The sequence below is a fragment of the Callospermophilus lateralis genome, chromosome 10, assembly GCF_048772815.1.
Source record: "Callospermophilus lateralis isolate mCalLat2 chromosome 10, mCalLat2.hap1, whole genome shotgun sequence".
In the NCBI taxonomy this organism is placed as follows: domain Eukaryota; kingdom Metazoa; phylum Chordata; class Mammalia; order Rodentia; family Sciuridae; genus Callospermophilus; species Callospermophilus lateralis.
In genome coordinates this window covers 28,811,263-28,832,061 of record NC_135314.1, presented here as the reverse complement: position 1 = coordinate 28,832,061, position 20,799 = coordinate 28,811,263, and the positions used below count along the sequence as shown (strand labels likewise).

At 33.6% G+C, this 20,799-nt stretch overlaps 1 protein-coding gene across 1 annotated transcript in view; it reads right to left on the bottom strand.

The window, feature by feature from the left end:
• Positions 1 to 10,604: 10,604 nt before the first annotated feature.
• The window catches only part of Robo2 (roundabout guidance receptor 2), a 540,305-nt gene continuing 530,110 nt past the window's right edge, over positions 10,605 to 20,799 (bottom strand). Inside the window, exons 27-29 of the mRNA XM_077110331.1 lie at positions 14,310 to 14,582; positions 12,348 to 12,539; positions 10,605 to 10,620 (exon numbers count right to left, since the gene is read on the bottom strand). Coding sequence (XP_076966446.1) covers positions 10,616 to 10,620; positions 12,348 to 12,539; positions 14,310 to 14,582 — 470 coding nt within the window. The 3' untranslated portion in view covers positions 10,605 to 10,615. The remainder of the gene's footprint in view (positions 10,621 to 12,347; positions 12,540 to 14,309; positions 14,583 to 20,799) is intronic.

The following is a 20,799-nucleotide window of genomic DNA, read 5'->3' as shown; positions in this document are numbered from 1 at the left end:
TCAGAGTATTTTGGGTGACTTCTGGTGGGTCCCACAGCTGGAAGCACATATTTCATAGCCTCAGCCGAGTTTCTTTAGAGGGAAGATCTTTTGTGGGAACACCTGCAGGAAATATTTTAAGCTTAAAGGCAATTTCTTCTATTACACACAGAACTCAGGCCTTTTCTAAATGCTAAAGATGATCCAAGGATCTTCTTATAAGAAAATATTGACTATCTGCTCTCTGGGTATACATGTTGCTTAAGTAGATTGACCCTTCAGGTAAGAAATATTGGTCTAATGCCCACACTTTAACCCCACCAAAAAATTGCCTTTGATAAGGTAATATTTACTGGGACTTCACCTCTAAGTATATATAAAAGATTTATATTAAAAAGGATCTGTTTCTAAAATAGTCTTCTGACTTGCAAAGCTGTGGTTGATGGTAGTGCTATTTTCTTACCCAGCATTTATCTGAAGTCTCACTTGGTGAACTTGCACTTGCTTAAAATTTTAGTGGAATATGTATATTTGTCTCTCCAGAGAAATGTTATAATTACTTGAACATAAGTAGTGAAATGGTGCTTTATAAAGCTTTATTCTTCTTAAGTGTATTGAAGACAAAATTTCAGTGCTTCATAGCTTCTAACCGTTTTGATGCTATTCTATTTCCACAACTAACTAAGGCCATTCTGCATTATGTTTAGACTTTTAGCTCATAGATAGAATATTTAGTGAAATGTGAAATGGCTGATTTTTCAAGTAAAGTCACAATGATGCTCAACTGAACTTAGTAAAATAATTCAGCGGGTGTCAATATATTAAAGTCAATTGAATATTTAGGAGGCCTCTCAATTCAGTGTTGTATCAGAAGCTGGCAGATGCAAAAGGAATATCGAACATGGTGTTTTAGTACTGCACTTTTTTTTAATAATCCAAAATCTTTATTTGGAAATACTTCCTCAAACCTCAAATGGTTGGGAAAATAAATAGATATAACTTGGAAAGAAAAAGCTATCATTTCTAGTAGCATTAAATGTAAACATAGATAACTTGAAACCTCTGATGACAAGATATACCTACAGAAAGATATCAGTTAAAGTCTGAGCCATTATGCCTTATGCCTAGAGAGCTAATCTAGCAAACCCATGTTCGAATGTATTTTGACTACTGCCCCGAAGTGGCATAGCAAGTGTATGTTGTGAGAAAATAGCTTTGTGTGCAGTTCGTATTTGTACGGGGCTTTATGAAATGAAAATCCTTGTGCACTTTATAACTATGGAATCATTTCAGAAAAGATATTTGCAGAGAATGGAGGATTAATTATATTTTGCCATTTCCTAATTATCCATACTTACTTTTATGCTCTAATTATTTTTCATGTTTCCAAGCTTTTCTGTTGTTTGTCTTTAATAAGATATAATCAACAACTCATTAGGGTCCTGGGGGAAGGTGGAATGGGAGGGAGGATATGTGGGCCGACTATGTTTTGCTTTCAATGTTTTTCCCTACTAAGTTATTGTATGTCATTATCTTTATTTTCATTCATCTGTTCTTTGCAGGATATAGCATTATTTGTTTGTGCTCCTTTGTGGTTGGTCCTCAGGCAGATCATTGTTGCAAAATTCATCATCATTGTGTGTTGTTCTTCATTTTCCCTAATGAAGTTTCTGTTGGTACCCTGGGGTCTGGTTTGGCTTTGTTATATTCAATTGAATGTGTGTAGAAAGTCACTTTGACCCATTTTGGACTGTGCTCATCATAATTGGTCCCATTCTGCTTTCGTCTGGTATGTGATGTTGTTTACATGAAGTCATACACTTTCTAAATGGAAATACTTTATACTCCATTTTAATTATAATATTTATTTAGTTTGCAGACTTAGGATTACCTAGCATTCTTAATTTTGACTCTTTCTGCATACCTAGAAAGCTGGAATACATAGAATTTGAAAGGATAATTGACCCCTCTCACTTGCAAAAGCATAAATCCCCCTAGAGGAGCAAAAACATTTCTCTCCATGTGGAAAATGAAGCATAAGGAGCAGGCATACTAACCTTTCATCTGTCTTACTTTAGGTTTCACTAATAATTCCAGACATTAGTTGAATTTGGGGGAATTTTATTCCATGTGCCCTTTAATCCACTACATTGCCGCCCTATATTCCACTGTTGTTTCTTAAACATTCTGTACCATTGAGTACTTTATTTCCTTTGCCATTTGCTATTCTATATTTATTGTAGGTATACTATGCTGTGCTATATTATGGATCAGTGCGTTTGCACAGGGAAAATGAAGTGCTCATTAAATCTTCTGTCTGGAAGAAATGGAGACTCGTCCAGCACTATTCAGCCTGGAATCTGGCTTGCCTCCTAGAGTCTGAGTTAGGTGCCCATTTTCCTTACTCCATTGAAGTATCATATTGTGTATTTATCATATATTAGATTCCACCAAAGTCAAATGTTGGCTCAGATAACCAATTTCCTCATCAGACCAAGTTTCCTATAGGTTAGGGACTGAGCTGTGTTTGCTTCTTCCCTTCTTTCTGAGCGCTCTTCAGTTCTTTCTTTTCAAGGCCAGCCTGCATTCTGCTTCCACTGGTTTCTGATATCAAAACCCTCACTGCCCACTGCTGCCATACCACACTTTCTCCGACTGTTGATTCTCCAGATTTATTTATCTGACATTTGTCAAATTATATCACTTGTTTAATTTTCTGCTTCCAGTAGAATATTCATTCTATCCCTTTTATCACCTCAACTAAGTTATAATGAGATCTCATTATATATCAATCTTCTCCCCACTACACTATGCAATGTACAGTATGGCACATGTTCATTCACTCCAAAACAGCATTTGGTCAAACAAAATACCCCTTCCTTCGTAAGTTGCAACATATATGTGTATGAAATAAATGATATGCAGTATGAAAATATTTGTGTACCTGAGTGTATGTATGGATATATAGAAATGTATCCTTTATCAAATAGAAATTGAGATTATTTGAAGCTTTATTTAATCTGAGATGCCTTTCTGGATACTCAAAGTTTTTGTAAGGTGCCCTTTTTCCTTACCCATTAGTATATTCATCTATTTTAGATTCTAATGATTGAAAATTATTTTTATATTATGTGTATGTGCTCTAATACATTTATTGACTATCTATTACATTGTAAGCATTATAATCTTTTACTTGGGAATTTATCAAAGGAAATCCAAACTATCTTTCTACTTGAGCTTCGTTGAGAAAAGCAGTTCTTATCTTCATCATAGACTTTAATGTTTTTTTTTCCAGTGTTGGAATTGAACCCAGGGCTTCATGCACACTAGGCAAGCCCTAGTTATATTCCCAGCCCAATTTTTAACTTGTAATATAATATTCAAATAGTTTTAGTAGGAGTTAGCTGATATTGAACACAATTATTTCTTTAATACTTTGTTGCCATGCATATATAAGGATTTCTCTTATACATTTAAAAAATAACATCTCTATTACTGATTAATTTAATTCTTGGTAAATGGTTACTTGCATAAGAAAGGGTTGCATATTTATTGAAAATATTACTCCTTTTTCTTAAGTTGAATATTAGCCTTATGTGTCTTCCCTCCACCACCCAGGCTGCTTCCATTTGCCTATTTCATCTTTTAGTAGAATCATTACCCATTGGTAATTGTTTTTAAATCACCCTGTTAGGATATTTAAATTTATTGATTGCACCAATCTACCATCATTCAAAATTAATCAAGCAAATTTAAATCTTTATATTCTCTATTCCACTTTCATTTCTATGATAATATTAGCATCTTTGTACTCACTGCCAGTGAAAGTTCGTATAATGGTAACCCTTCACTTTCACTTCTGAGTATCTATATTTAGCAATTTCTGAGTATTCTGATTTTTGTAGTTTCTAGTTAGCTATATTTAAAATTCTACTGGGACTTAGTTCTATTATTATCTTACTGAGATAAGTCTTTTTCCCTTAAATTTCATGTTATCCATTATTAATTTTAGCAAAACTCCACTTTATGTAGAGCCTAGTGATAATCAAGCAATAGTCTTAAAAAATAAATAATTATTCTTTTGTGGGAGGTAGGAGATATGAACTGGGGGTGGGGAAAGATAATGAGTCTATTTTTATGCTTTAGTTTTAGCCTAATGATTTCAAGTGTTCAGAGCACAGAATTGTGGAAATGCTGAGGAACATGATGCACTCATACCTTTGAGAAAGCACAGAGTACTGATCTCAATTAAGTTCTTGAAACATAATTCAATGATTTAATAACTCACTTTTCTCATCACCTCCACAGAGTTCCTGGGATTTGCATGATTCTTTCCCATGAGTTAAATTGGTTAAAAAAATATGCAGCAAGGTATGGCATAAAATACCTTTGGGGTCACTAAAGAGTCTAATGGCAGAATAGGTACTACAGATCCTGGAAGAGTATTAATTCCATGAGGTGTCCCAGGACAAAGGGTTTTATGTCACATAAGATTTGGATAGATGTATAAATAAGTCAGGCAGTGTAGAAAACTCTTCATATATTCAAACCTCGAGCTTCCAGTTCTTTAGCCTCTTCTTAGTTTTTAAAATAACTTTTAATATCCCACATACTATTTTTGAGAAAGAATAGAACAAGGGTAATTTGATGGAAATTTGAAATACAAATAATGCTAACACAGAATTTATTGTATGAAATGTATTTGAAAACTTTGTTTTTTGGGTCTTTCCCATTAACATAAAAACATTACTCAAAACAATACTTTCTTTAAAATCAGGGCAAGATTTAATAAAAGATATTAATCTATTTCTCAAGAATTATTTCCTTTTAAAGCACTCTGAATATTTAATTCTAAGCACTGTGTCTCAGTGCTTGCTTGCAAAAAGAATAAAAACAAGAACTATATTTGACAGAAACAAATTATTGAAAAATGGGTCTAGAAAAAAGATTGTCTGAAAATTGTTTTAAAAAAATTGTGCTATAAAGCCTGTATCTGTCCAGGTATTATCATTATTTTTTTTTTGGAAAGAGTACTATGGTACTATGGTCTAAGGGCAGTTATAGTGACCTGCAAAGGATATAGATTTTAGTATAAGGTCACAGTATCTGATGTAAAAATGTAGCTTTCTTTGGTTAAGATATCTGAGATACACACACATATATACCTAAAGACATGCATATAATATTATATATATATATATATATATATATATATTCAGATATTCACATATCTTGGTTATATCTAGTCAGATATCTTGGATGTGAGTTTATATGTAAATATATATATAAAATATAGGTGTATATATACATATACATACATACATGTGTGTGTGTGTGTATATATATAACCTCCCTTGTAGTTTGACTACTGCAAAAGGAAGGTGTTGACTAGAAAATGCAAAGACATGCCATATTTCTAATTCTTCATAAATTAAACACATAGCCATAGGATATGTTTGCCCCTGTTTCTGTGACTCTGGACAGGCTTGTGACACTTCCAGGTATCAAATTCCTACTCTCTGTACATGAGACTGCACTGAATTCATACAGATAAAAAAGAGTTTGGGATAACATGTTGTCTGTCACCAACTAGCCTTTTTATATACCTTTCCCTTTATACTCGTAAAACTTGGTTTTCTTTCATTGCAGTTTCATTTCGCATTTCCGTTATAGAGTGAGGTTTAGCTTGACCTCTGCTGCCTTCCATGGGAGACAGAGAATTCATTTTCACAAATTAAAGATTCTAAATAATATTTTTATATAAATGCTTTTCTGCAATATTAAAATATATATTTTTTCCTTAGCTAATATCTACAGTAATCAAGATAAAATAGTGCGTTTTTTAAAATAACCTTTGTGATAATTTTGTATTTTTGCCATGTGTAGGTGTTTCTACAATACAACAAAATTCAATAAAGCAATGTTTGCTTTGTAATTGGTCTGTTTTTCATCATATTGATAACTGGTAGGTTTCATCTTTAACCCCCACATAGTATGTATCACCACTATATTATATTAAGGCAACATTATTTGTAATTACTCTAAGAGCATTTTATGATTCATCTAAGTTAAATATATCTCTAAAATGTATTGTCCATTTACCATGTGTTTTTAAAGCTATTTTTAAATGAATGAATGTATCTTTTTTCTTTTACCATTTGCTTTTGACAGTTACTGAGATAATTATTTTTAAAAACTCAGAAATTACTTTTGGAGAATTATATCCTACAATTATAGTTTGCCAGGAAGAATGATGAAGTATTTATGAAGTACAATAAGATAGAATATTATTCTTTTGTACCCGTCTGTCCCAGAGGTAATTGTTCAATATCCAACATCTCAAACAATTATAATTAACTATTCTAAAGCAATTAAGAACTATGTACTTGCTTGTAATTCTCATATTTACTTACACTTAAAAATAATTCATTAAAGTAATTCTGTTGAGAAATGTTTGTGTAATTTTAACTATCTAAAGGTCATTATGGTGTGGTGGAGGCTTCAGATCTGGAAAACAGTGCTGATAGAATGAGCTGTGAAGTTTCAACTACAGGTCATGGTCTCAATCATTGTATTTTAATGACGTTTATAGGTCAATGCCAATTCCTAGCTGTCACTTTTCAACCCGTTCCTGAATTAGAAGACAAGATTATTCATTTTGCTACAAAATATTAATGTGAAGACCTAAAAGTGACAAAATAGTCTATTTTTTGGTTTGTCTACAAGCAAGTTTGTTTTACATTAAATGGCTTTTTTACAAATTTGAAATGTGAATATATTTTATTTTTTCCCAGTGAGTACACAATACACAATTGTTTGACAATACTATTAACCAATTTTATGCCAATTTCTTTGCCAATCTAACATCAAATGAAACACATTAAGATTTTGGACGCTGTTTGGTGACTTAAACAAACTACAGTTTTAAAAAAAATGCATCTATAAAACAAAGTATAAAAAGTCTACCCACGGCCACAGAATCCCTTATCTTGCAACACTTTTAAAGTCACAATAAATGCTTTTAAAATTATGGAATTAAAAAGAATTAGTAAATTGCATGTCATTTAAAGAAATGCATGGTGCTTCATTTGAAGTACACATTATAAAAAGGAAAATAAAAGTAACTTCACCTCTAAGATAATGTGGAAAGACATGAAGCTTTACACCAATTCTTGTCATGTAACTCTATAAACACAATATACAGAAGCAGATGAAAAAACTAACATTAGTGAATATTATGGTTCTGCATATCTTTAATACTGACACACAATTGCTTTCCAGTGGAGATAATTCCCCGTTTGGAGCTCATTGGCATCATTATTGTTTTATTGTCAATGGACAGTTACATATTTTTATTAAGTAGAAATTAGGAAGTGTTCCACCAAAGCACATACAAACTTTCAACTCAAATTCAATTGAAAATATATTTAAATACCCAGAGCATTAAACTATGACATAGAACACCATTAAATCTGCTATTCAAAGCAAGTAAACTTGCAATGGTTTTACTTCCCTTTGGTTGTATGATAACTTAACATGTTGGTCCTCGTTTTTTTATATTCTCTCTTGAATTGGATGCAAATCCTCTGAAGGGATCAATTATTTTCATGCCCCTGTACTATCCTAACTTTTTAAAAAATGGCATGGAAAAGATTTAGAGGAGGGTGGGTTGACTCCCCGGCATACACTGGCATACCTGAGTTTGGGCACTGACATGGTTATTTTCTCTAAAGAGACTTTACCCGTTATAAATGAAGCAGTACTTGTGTCTGTCTTGACTTCACAGCAGTGTTGCCTGTAAGTGCAAGGTAAGTTACATTCTCTCCCACCCACGTTTCCTTCTGATGGCTTATGTAGGCTCTGGTTAGCAGAGTGAGCTCAGTGAATTTCTAATCACATTCATTCAATCAGCTACACAATGAAAATCTACAAAGGCTCTCTTTTAGATTTGTGTTATTCTGTTGACATTCTGGCTTGTACTGACTGGTAGCTTTATACGTATATCATGTTGATGAAGATTTCTGATTTTTAAGAGTGTTCCTGAATTTATATAGCCATAGCATGTTATTTTGCTCTCTATAAAAGGATGACCATATTGGGTGGAAGATTTTTTGGACCAATTTATTTAAAACTAGGTTTAATGGGCAATACGGATTATTCTAAAAGAACATTCCAAGTAACCACAGGGTTTGTATTGCATTTCCTAACTGTTAATTTTTTGTGTACTCAAGACAATCAGGAAGGTATGATGCTATGTTCCAATTATTCTACATGTCATCTACATAAAGACATATTTTTTTAAGTCTTGGTTTATTAATTGCCTACAAATGCCAGTTACCAGGAGTCAAGAATCTGTATAATCTATGTGATAAAATTTTAGACTAAATTCAGTGATTGAGGAGCAAAAAGATGAAACACAAATGAATATAACTTCTTAGATATTTGTTTTGAAATAAAGGAGGTGAATTAAGGAACTTCACAAATAAAAAATAAATTCCTCACATCTTAGAGTTGTGAATTATTATGTATTCATTTTTTTGCAAAAGCTTTTTCTCCTCTCCCAGTCTCTTTATCCCAGAGAAATCAAACTGCATGAAAATCCAGGCACTGATGGTAGAAAGTTGATAAAGTGTTTAATAAGTGTGTCTCAGAATTCCTTTTGTCTTCAGTGAAGAAATGAACTACACACGACACCAAGAAGATGTTGGGGCCCATAAAGAACATCACATTCTAGGCTTGCCTGTGCTGATGCAGTCTCAGGGAATTCAAAAGATGGAGCCATTGAACTATGTCATCCCTTTGCTATGACAACAGGACATGAACCGGTGACCGAGCCAATAATGCAGAGTATAAGACCTATTAAAGGGTCTCCTACTTGAGAACTGATCCTGATTGTTACATCGAATAGTTTTGAAGTACTGAATATATCATAGGAAAAACATAAGAAAATATAGTCAGAGCTAGAATTTAAGATTGTGTAGGTAGCACATGGGAAAATGTCACAAGTGGGAATTTCAGGAAGGTTATCTTCTACTTGACTGATTGACTATACATGTACAGTAGCTAACATATATTTCAAAGTCACATTTATTTTGAGCATACACAACTGATGTTCAGGAACTTCTTGTTCTCAAAGTCGTGAAAACAAATGAGGCAGGACACTGTTATTAATGTCCACTTACAAGGTTTGGTTTTATTTAAAAAGTGTATAAACATGCATTTTTTTTTCTCCTTTTTAATTTTTCTTTTCAATTTACTCATTCAAAATGGGTCAAACAGATTTTAGTTGGTAGCCAATTTCTGAGAATGTACCATCAAATATTTATTCCAATAAACTTATGGATGGTGAACTGAACATACTCTGAGCACTGCTTTTTAAGCACTTGCAATTTGGCTCTACCTTTGGTGAAATCAACTTTACATCTTAGTTAAATGAAACACAAAGTTGTATATAGACTGCATTTTTTCAATCATGAATTTAAGTGATTCAGTTTTATCCTCTAGTGTGTACTGTACATGTATTAGAAAGACAAAACAAGATATTGCAATAGATTTCATGTTTGGAAGCAGCCTGAGTATGTCCTAATAATAAATTGCTTCTTTACTTGCTAGATAGTCGCGAGTTCATTTTGTTTGTTTCCTTGGGGAACTTCATGTTATATTCTGACTTAATGAGTTGGAGAGATTAATTATGGTAATTCAGAAAATGCTGTTTTAAAAAGCTGTAATATAAATACAGCTCTTGTGAAACACCTTAATTTCCTTTTGCTTGTCGCCATTCTCAGATGGGTCAATTACAATGACAAGTAAAGTTGATTCTAAATAAAACTTTAATTATCTTTTTTTAAAGCAAGTTTAGTACATCTTTGCTACCTGCATATTTTAATGCATATTCAGCCTAAAGACTTAAAATTCCTTCTTTTGACCCCTTGCTTTTGTCAATAGCAAAATCCATCTTTCTTCTCTTAAAAACAGACTCATTTCCTGATGTTCAGACTTTGCCGACACCATTGTTCCTTTGCATCTTCCTATTTCTACACCCCAACTGAAAACCATCTAACAGGATGGGTTACACCAGCATTATCCAACCTAGCTTACAGTACAGAAACCCCCTTCACATTCAATCTTTTCTTCATGTCATGAGGAGTAGAGATTTGTGCTTATCACCAAATAAAATTGCAGTGCAAAATTTAAACATAAAAGTTACACAATTAAAAGTTAATATATGGCACCACAGCCTATTAATTCACATATAGTACAACAGACCAATAAGAACAGACAATAATAGGAACAGAGCTAAAAAGAGTGAGCTTGCATAGCAATGCACAAAAGAAATTATATACAGAGGAAAATCCTTTTCTTCCTGGAGGGCGAGTTTTGTTTTCTTTCTTTCTTTTTTTTTTTTTTCTATATACTCCTGACAAGAAAGAGTTAAGGTGGGTGGTGTACTTAAGAGAAGAACACAAGTAAAATATCTGTGGGATATGTGTGGCTGTGTGGTGTCTTTACATTGCATTTACAGTTCTTTTAATAGTACATAAATAAAAGAAATTGTTCATTGCACTGTTTAGTGTCATCACGTCCATGAGTTGGGACCTGATGGTCCTTCAGAGCAGCTTTGTATGTCTCCTCTCAGTTACTCTAGAAAGAGATGGAAACAAAAGTCAGGAATAAAGCTCAAGAGTTAAATGATGCATTCTTCTATCCTGACCCGCATAATCAAAATCAGAGCAACCGGATAGTAAATGAAGATGAAGTCATCAGAAAGATCTTGGTGTGTTTGTGCAACTCATTTTCGTTGAACCAGAGAAACAAGGAAAATAGAAACACTGTAGAATCTGGAGATTTAAAATTCAACCAGAGCTAATTTTTTTTCACTCCTTGCACACCTATGATTATTTCAATATAAAATTTAAAGAAAATTTCAAGTACCCATGGGCCAAATGAAAAAGTATAAATAAATCTTAATACTGATCAGATTGATAATAGCCAAAAATGATAACTCAGATCCATAAACAATAAGTTTGAAACTATTTTCCCTTTTCATTAGCTCATGAGCTCCTCCAGCCTGTGATGTGAGCATAATGGTAATCATAAACTATTTTTCCATGAGGAATTCAAGAGATCAGAAAAGTAGCTTTGTCTTCTAAGGAACTATAATCAGGCAAGTGGTTGAGAACATTAGAAGCCATGGCTGCTCTCTTAACAGCCTTGGTTAAGCTGAATTCAAAGAAGCAGTTGACAATGTTATCATTCTGATAGGGAATAGGGAGTTGGTAAATTTCCTGATGAAATTAACACAAATTCAATGTTTTTAATTGGACGTACTGTGACATCCCTATTTTTCACCATTACCTCATATTTTTATATTTAGAAAATATGAAAACCAATGCCAGTTCTTCATTCAAAAAGATAAACTTAATTAATAGCTACATCATTATAATGAAAATATTGTGAACTAACTCAAATCAAAGATCAAAATTTTTTTAAGACTGACTCCATAAATTAAAAAAAAATGAATGAAGAGCAAATAAATGAAGAATAGGAGGAACTACTAAGAAGACTCTTTAAAGTACCAAAGGGCCAGAATTTCTCTCTTTTTTATTGTGCTGAGTTTAAAAGAGCAAGAAAAGTACCCAGTGAACGACATTTAATTTAACTTGTAAGTGTTGAGACTAATTGCCCACATTTAAACAATTTTTTGTTGTTTTATGGCTTTTTTTTTTTTTTGGTACTGGGGTTTGAACCAAGAGTGCTCTCTCCTGAGCTACATCCCCAGCCTTTGTTATATTTTATTTTGAAACAGGGTCTTACTAAGTTGCCCAGGTTGTCCTCAAGCTTGTGATCCTCCTGCCTCAGCCTCTGGTAGCTAGAATCACAGGTGTGCACCACCATGTTTAAAGTAATTCTTACGTAGCATAAATCAGCTTGAAATATAAATGAAATATTTATGTCATTGACCTGCTGTAAATAGCAATCATCTACGTTATGACCAAACTTGTTCAAAAATCATTGAGTTTTTTTTTCCTGTAGCAGGGAAAGTTTTCTATCATTCTTAAATTTGTTTAATATGAAAATATTATTAATCTAATATTCTTTCAAAATCACAATAAACCATTATTTTTATTATTTTGGTTCTGGGGATTGAACTCAGGGATGAGCTACCCTTGAACTATATTCCCAGGGCTTTTATTTTTCATTTTGAGACAGGGTCCTGTTGAGTAGCTGATGGGTTTACTAAATTGAGGCTGGCCTCAAACTTGGAATCCTCCTACCTCAGCCTTCTATGTCATAGGGATTACAGCTGTGCCACACCGTGCTTGGCTATGATAGCCTTTTCAGGGACCTAAAACACTTACATAATTCACCTGTAAACTGTCCTTGACTATTTGAGCCCATATATCCTATGTCAAGAAGGTCACTGGCATTGCGCTGGTGGCCTCCCCTCAACACCTCTGGTTTCCTGGGTCCAGTGGATCCTTTAGAAGAAGCTGTTCCTGATGAGCTGTGGCCACCTGGAGATGGGAAACTGGGCTTGCTATAGGGCACCAAGGCCTCCTCTGAAAAAGGAAAAAAAAAAAAAAAAAAAAAACAATAAAGGGCTAAATTGAACTGCAGCCTGGGAAAATAACGTGAATCTAACTCTTACAAGTTAAGCTCAGAATGGACCATTTTACTATTTCATTCTTTAGTAAAATTAAAATTAGGAGGTTTAATCAAGACCGGATATTAAAGGAATTTCCATGTGCAAGCAACATTTCCTACAATAGGAACTGAAGCAGGATTAAATTAAAAGAGATCTTGGGATAAGTATACACTGTTGTATATTATTTGCAAAACTTAAATTCATTATAAAAGAGAGCAGCTTACAGTGAACTACTTTGTTTAAAAAAAAAACATATCTTAGAATAATTTTTAGAGTTCAATGAAGCTTCAATATTCCCATCAAAACAGAAGGAACGTGGTTTTGTTTTAGTTTAAACCACAGCAATATTTTCTCAATCAATTTAGATCAAGGATTATGTATTAACTAATTAAATAAGTTTCTTAAATTTTTGTTGTTGCTTGGAACATAAATATATTAATTAAAGTCTAGGAATTTCATTACAAGAAAAAGAGAAACCCACCCAATTTTAACAAATGTGATAATATTCATTTTATATATTGTCTCCTTACAAATAACTGATCAAATGTATTATAATTATTTAATATTTTGAATCCTTCCTTCTCCTTTCATTCTCTCTTTATTTCTTACCTCTCTCTTCCTGTCTTTCTCTAGCTCTTTCTTTTCATCTCTCCACATCTTCCTCTCCACCACAACTAACTCTATTTCTTTCTTTCTTTTGAGGTATTGGCCATTAACAAGTGATTAGATGATGAAAAAATGTTGGCTGAATTTACTGTTTCTTGCCTTAGATAGTCTTTAATGGCAGGGATCACATAATTTTTCTCTCACAGCTTGAATGGTCAACCATTCCTAAACATTTCAGTAAATCTAGATATTGAAATTGTCATCTTCTGGCCCTTGCACAAATTGAAGTTTTCAAAAACTTAAGCACAGTGTTGTAACAAAATGTAATTACAGAAATGCATGGGGAGAGGACTTGTCTAATAAAGATTGAGTCCAAATGAATAAGGAATATGTTTCAAAAGTTGTGTGCATGTGTATCTGTTTATTAATACTCAGTAAGTCCTGATGCGAGATATTCCAAAAAAAGCAATAGCCCCACCCCTAATTAATGTCCAATCAGAAACCATGAAATTTATGTTTTAACATTTCCAGGAAGTGTGATTTATAAACAAGAGCATTTCTTGTCCCCATGTGAACAGTCATCTACATTTAATCAGTTAACCTTTTCCAACGTGAGGTCTGTGGTTGGGCATTTACTTGTAAATTTATAATCTCAGTTAATTCACCTAATTGACTGACAGGAGCTCTCCTTTCAAGTGACCGGTTACTTCTGTCAAAATGACAATCTCCTTGAAGGTAGAGATTAAACTGACACAAAAGCTGAAATTTAGTGGTCTTAAAGCTACTCAATAGAAACAGTAAAAGGCAAAAAAGCCAAAATTGTCCCCTGAGACCGTAGATGAAGGCTGGAGATCTCTTGGATTCAAAGACCTATGGAGAGGTTAATTTGAGGAGCAATCACCACTGTAATCAGTCTCAAGGAACATGCCTCTGAGCTCTGCTTGAGAAATTCCAACTTCACTTACTGACTTAAGGCAAATATCTCTCGGATGCCCTTAAACAACTGCCATTTCTAGAATACCTGGTAGAAAATAAAAGGGTCACAGCCCACACTTGCTTGGGACTGTGCAGAACACACCTGATCCAACCCCTTGTTTGTGTGGGGCTTTCCGTGTGTCTTCTTGGCGTTCTGTGGAGCTTATCCATTCCTGGGTTTGTCGTTGCCACTCTAGGGAGGTTTTGGCTGGACAATCCAAGGAGCTCTTTGTGTCTTCTAAGCTGGAGGCATGTTGTCTCTCTAGAGAGCTTCCTTTTCTCTCTGTTGAGTTTTCCACATGACCAGCATGCTGGCTCGGGCCTATTTGCTGCCTTAAACCCTGACCTGGTGGGGGATCTGGTGGTGGTGGAAGATCTAAAAATTTTGAATAATGTTTAGAATGGACTAAAATTTAATGAAAAAATACAGGTTTTAGTTCAAGTTGGAAAAAAAAAAAAAAAAAACTCTTGCCCTCGTACAAGTATCACCCATGCAAAAAATAAAAACAAACAAAAGAAAAAAAAAACAGAGAAAAATAAAAGTCAATTATTGATATGTAAAATGCATATTATTGGTCTCTCTGCTGTCTTCTACCACAGCATCATTGAAATCAAATTGACTGGATTCATCCAACTGTTAAACATGGAAAGTGTTTTCAATTGCACACCGGGGCTAACATTCAAGGTTAAAGGGCAACTTAAGGGTCATAATTCATTTTCATCCTTCCCTTTTCAAAGTAGAAATACTATGACAAAAAAATAAAATAATAAGATCACTAGAAATTCTAGCAGCTGTGCTAATAAAAGAACAAAAGCCAGCCTGCCAATCTCCATAGGAAACATCACCCTTGGGAAATTAAGAACTATATGCCGTATCATATGCAACATATGATTGCCTTTACCCAAGTATGTGGCACATTTAGCAATAGTCAAAGGGTTAAGCTAACATTTATTAAATACAATTAACATTCTGCCTGACAACCAATTCTGGCTATTCGTTTCATGAGTTAGCTAATGAGTTACAACTAATATATTATAATCTTCCAATGTATTAATTTTAATAAGTAATAACCAATGTTCAGCATACAGATTGAATATGCTTTATGGTACTAGAGTTGGCAATATATCATGGAAATTTGAGAAGTAGTGGAATAGATAATTTTTTAGAAACGCTTTTTAAATTAAATATCGGAAATGAAAAACTTAAAAGTTCAAGTATCAGCAAATTTTTCATTTTCCTTTTCTTAGCTCTTCATATCTAAGCTTTGTGTCTTGAAAATCTTCCACTGTGAAATCATACTTCCTTCCTTAAATATTACACTAGCTGAAATGATTTATTTTTTTTTTTTTCCTTTAGTACTGGACATTGAACTCAGGGGAATTTTGCCACTGAGCTACATCCCCAGTTTTTTTTATTTGTTATTTTGAGGTAGGTTTCGTAAGTTGTTGAGAGTCTCATTAAATGCTAATGATTGAGGCCAGCCTCAAACTTGTGACCCTCCTGACTCAGCCTCCTGAGTCATTGGTATGATAGGTGAGCATCACAACACCCAGCTTTAAAATAATTTTTAAATCCTTCTAAATATTCATTTAGCTTGATTTATTGTGATTTTGTGTATGCTATTGCACACTTCTTAGTTTATCCTTAGAGTATTGGCAATTATGTTATTTATTCATAAAAAGCAAAAATCATGTATAGTATTTATTTCATTAATTAGAAGATACTGTACTTAATATAGCATTGTTATGACACTTTTATAACCAGGTTCTTATTTCTAATAATATTATCTATGAATTTTAAAGGGAAAAGTATAAATTTCTTATATACAAAAAAAATAGCTTTTTCAAAGAAATGTTAAACTGGTCATTCTAAGATTTATACTTTGTCTTAGAAGCAAAATGATATTATTCTCCACTGCACAGAGAATCTGGAGCACCCAGGTTGGATGGTTACTAGTTCTGATGTATACCTTTCACATTATATTATGAATTTCTAATTATTGAGGGGAACAGAGTCTCTGCTGGGAAAATAAGGTTTTATTCCAAACATTTCTTCCAAGATGAAAAGCTAATGTAATGTTGAGATATCTCTTTGTTGGATAATCCAATGAGTTTGGGACTCCCATCAGTAAACATTATTATAAATGCAAATTAATTATTTCATTTGAGTTATTGGTCTTAGAGAGACAGCAAGGAGAAATTATAAAATTTGCTTCCAAAATAACAGATCTTATCATTGATTTTTACTCTCCATCAGAGCAGCTTAATTTCTAAAATGGTCAAAATGGTATCTGCTTATGCCAGCTAAAATTCTGAAGACTATTTAATTTAACCTGAAATTATATAGCTTCATAATTAAGTAATATCCTTGAAGACTGTGTCTTCTAAGAAGAAAGGGCATTGCAAGCACATTGAAATAAACCAACAGGAAAGGGTAATGGAATTGCAAATGGCTATAGAAAAATAAAAATATATAATCAAATACATTTTATCTAAATTAAATTTATTATTCAATTCTAGGTTGATTCATTTCAACTAAGTCAATTCACTAAAGAGTATCTTACTAGCCTACTGAGAATTAGCTATTGTCAGGTGACCACAATCCCATGACATAAGTGTTGTTATTGTCTTCATTTTTTAGCTGAGAAACTGGGACCACAAAGAAATGAAGTATCTCCATTTTGGATCTTTCCTCCCAAGAACTGCAGACTCTTCTAACCAAATCTACATGGGACAATTCCACTTGGATATTTAGAAAGCTTTTCAAATTGCACATATCAGAACTGAAATCTAGTTCCTCCTTTATAAAATGTGTGTCTTGCATGATATGCCCCTTCTCCACCTGTGGCAATTTCATCCTACAATTGTGTTCACCAAAGCTATGAAGTGACCTTTAAGCTTTGCTTTACTGATTTTATTAACAAGACCTGTGAGCACCATTTCCAGAATTCCTCACTTCTCATCGCTTTCACTTATTTCTGACTTGGTATGAATCCCCTATGTTGCTTCTACAGCTTCCTATGTATGTGATCTGTTTTACACCTTTTTCCCATTAAATATAACACAACAGTGGAGATGATCTTTTTAAAAAGAAAAACAGAGAAGATCATGTCACTCCTCTGCTCCCCCCCCACCCCCCGCCCCTCTCTCCAGTAGCTTCCCACTCAACATACTGTAAGGCTGATTGCAACACTGCAGCTTCAAGGTCCTACATCACATGTGCTCTTTTGCTTGTCTGACTTCGTGTTCTATTTTGTTTTATGCTTGCTCTAGTCATTTTTCTCCCCTAACATTTTTGGTAAATAAGCCCCAGATTTTATTGCTGTTTTCTTATGTCTTCGAAGGACCTTTCCTTGGATATCTTTGCTTTCATTCTTCTAGTCTTTTCTCCAATGTCGAAAAGACTAGAAGACCTTGTATGTGAGGCCTTCCCTAAAGAACATTCTTAAAAATATCTCTTCCCAACCTCCATATTTCTCAACTTCTTTCCCTTTTGTCTTTTTCCTCATGGCAATGATCACCCTCTTATCAACTGCTTTTTTATATTCATGTATTACTGTTGGTCTTTATCTATCTTCCTACACTCAAATGTAAGCTCCATGAAACCAGAGGATTTTTGTCTATCTGGCTCCTATTGCCTACCATGTGGAATATACTTAATATATATTTTAAGGGGTAAAGCTAATATTTGACAGAGCTTGGAAAGGGCCCCTTTTCTGAACAGGGCATTAAAAACCAGGGGAAAGGGAACACAGGATGTAGTCTAAGGAAAATCAGTTTGTTGGGTAGAGAACTGCCATTTTTTTACTCAGTGTGTTGGCTTCAAAGGTATTTTTTGACTCATTATGCAAGTGGATAGAAGATGTGGATTCATCAATGACTCCTTAGGTGTGCCTGGGTTTTGGTATAGCTTTTGGGACAGACACAGAAATATCCATTCCAATTCTTCTTCTGGGACACATGGAGGATACTTTCTAGTACTAGACACCATGGGAGAGAGTTTTTGATAATGACATATGAGACATGACATAGGTTCTTGCCATTAGAAACTCCCAATGATCACCCATTATCTGTCTTTGCCTCACTCAGAAACCATAAAGATTTCTGAAAATAATGCCAACTCAATCCTGGAGAGACCTACACCCTTACATTACTGCTTAGAGGAGAGCCACCTGACCTTGATAGATGAGTGTGTCAATAAGAAAGTATCTTTTACTGTGCCAAGACACTGAGGGTTAGAGGTTGTTTGGTAAAGCAGCTAGCAATAATTACCCTAATTAATATAGCCATAAAACACTATTGTAAAATCTATAATGTAAAAGTTTTATTGTAAAGTGTCCATACGCTATAAACTACTAGGCAGCAATCTTCCCAAAAAGAACAGTTTGATTTTATGTAAAGAAGTTATGAATTATTCCTGACACATGGATTCATATCATGTAAGTGCCATGTCATAAGCATTTATTGTAAAATAACAATATTCTTAAGGCCTCCAAAATAAATGCCCTTGTTTCACAATTAAATGTGTCTGGATTGCACATGTGGGAAGATATGTGAGCCAAATTTCCTTTGCAATATCACTTAAATTATATCTACTAATAACACATAATTCAGAATCACTTTTCAAAATTGAAATTTAGGGACCTATTTTTTTAGAAAGATAAGCAATATATTGATCATGATTTAAACTAGGAGGAAGATAGTTTTATGTGAACATATTGAAAAATCTTGCAGAAAAAGGATTATAGAAGAAAAAAGAGAACTCTATTTTGTATATTTAAATTTTATACCATCCACATATACTACATATGGTCTTCAGATTTGTAAAAAGGACACACTATATTCTTCTCTGTTGCCACAATATTCTGAGCAGAAAAAATATATAAAATTATTAATTCTCAAAGTTGTGAGTAGCATATCAGTGAGAGCAGTCTTTTCTATTTAGAGTGAATAAGATCAACACTGCAAACTGTTCTAAGTGCTCAACTAATCTCCAGAGCATCTGAAGCAGAAAGGTTTTGCTCACCACAGGGTATCTATTTAGAGAGAATGAAAAACTCAATTGGACCCTTAACCTTCATATTCCATAGAAACACTTCCCAATGAAAACAAAATAAGCAGGATATATGAACAAACCTGAAAGCTTTTAGAACAAGCATGTTTGGCTTTTTTTAAGCCTTCTTAGCATTACACGGTGACAAAAGAAAGCACAAAGATGGCTGCCTGACACAGAGTGCCCCTTCCCACAAAGGAAAATGCTTTTTTTCCAAACAAGCTTCATTCTGTTTCATAATGATGGATGTAAGAGTGCTAAGGACTAGGTCATAGCTTCTCAAAGCTGGATGTCCATTAAATTTAACCCATGGAGCTTCAAAACTTCCTATAATAGGATTGTACCTCAGAATAATCATGAATGTCTCCATGGTTTATTTGAAGATCGCCCCAAATGTTTCCAACATTCAGCATGGCTAGGTTAATCCTAGTGTCTAGTTGGACAATCTCAGATAAAGTTTGTATGCTTATGGAAGATAAGGTTGAGAAGAGGGAAGAAACTCATTTTTGAGTCTCACTGCATACTAGGCACTTTAAATATAATTATATATCCTTAAATATACTTCATATGTGCTTAGAATAAAGTTTCAGGATGAATATATTTATTCAGACTTTAAAAGATATAATAATTAAGTGGAAAATGTGGGAAATAGACTATGCTCTGAGAGCTGTTGAAATACTCATTATTGACCATGGATAACTTCCAGTAAAAATATTTTCTGAAACTAACTATTTAAGCAAATATTCAAAGATTGGCTATTCAATTAATTGACATATGTTGGCAAACTATGACCTATAGGCCAAATTCTGCCACTATTTTATCAATAACTATTTATTAGATATTAGTCGCACCCATATTTTCATTTACTATAGCTCTACCCATGCAGTAATGGCAGTACAGAGTACTTGTGGCACAGGCCACATGCTAAAAAAAAACCCAAATATTTACTCTCTGAATTTCAATAGAAAAAAAAATATACTAGCCCTTTGTTATGGTCCAAATGACTGTATATCCCTAAAATTCATCTGTTGAAATCCTAACCCCAGGTGATGGTATTGGAATATGAGGGCTTCATGAGGTCATAAAGGTAAAGTTCTCATGAATGGGATTAGTGCCCTTATTAATCACACCCCAGAGAGGTCTGTTCCATCATGTGAGAAGTAATAAAAATGTACCATCTGTAAACCAGAGTGTGAGCCCTCAAAATATTCCAAATCAGTCAGTGCCTTGATCTTTGTACTTCCACTAATATTAGCCCAGAGAACTATGAGAAATAAATATTTGTTGTTTAGAAACTTTCTGCTGTTTATACAGTTATGATTATCTGTTATAGCAGCCTAAGTAGACACTCTTCAACTACATAACCGGTAGCATGTTTTAAGCTCTGAAATTCACGATACTAAAAAATTACTAAACCATTTCAAGTTCTTTTCCAAGAGTGAAAGAGATTATAATTTCATATCATAAATGTTCTGATACTATGACATGTGCACATGCTGCTTATGTTTTTTTTTTTCCTAACCTTAAAGTGGAATTTTTG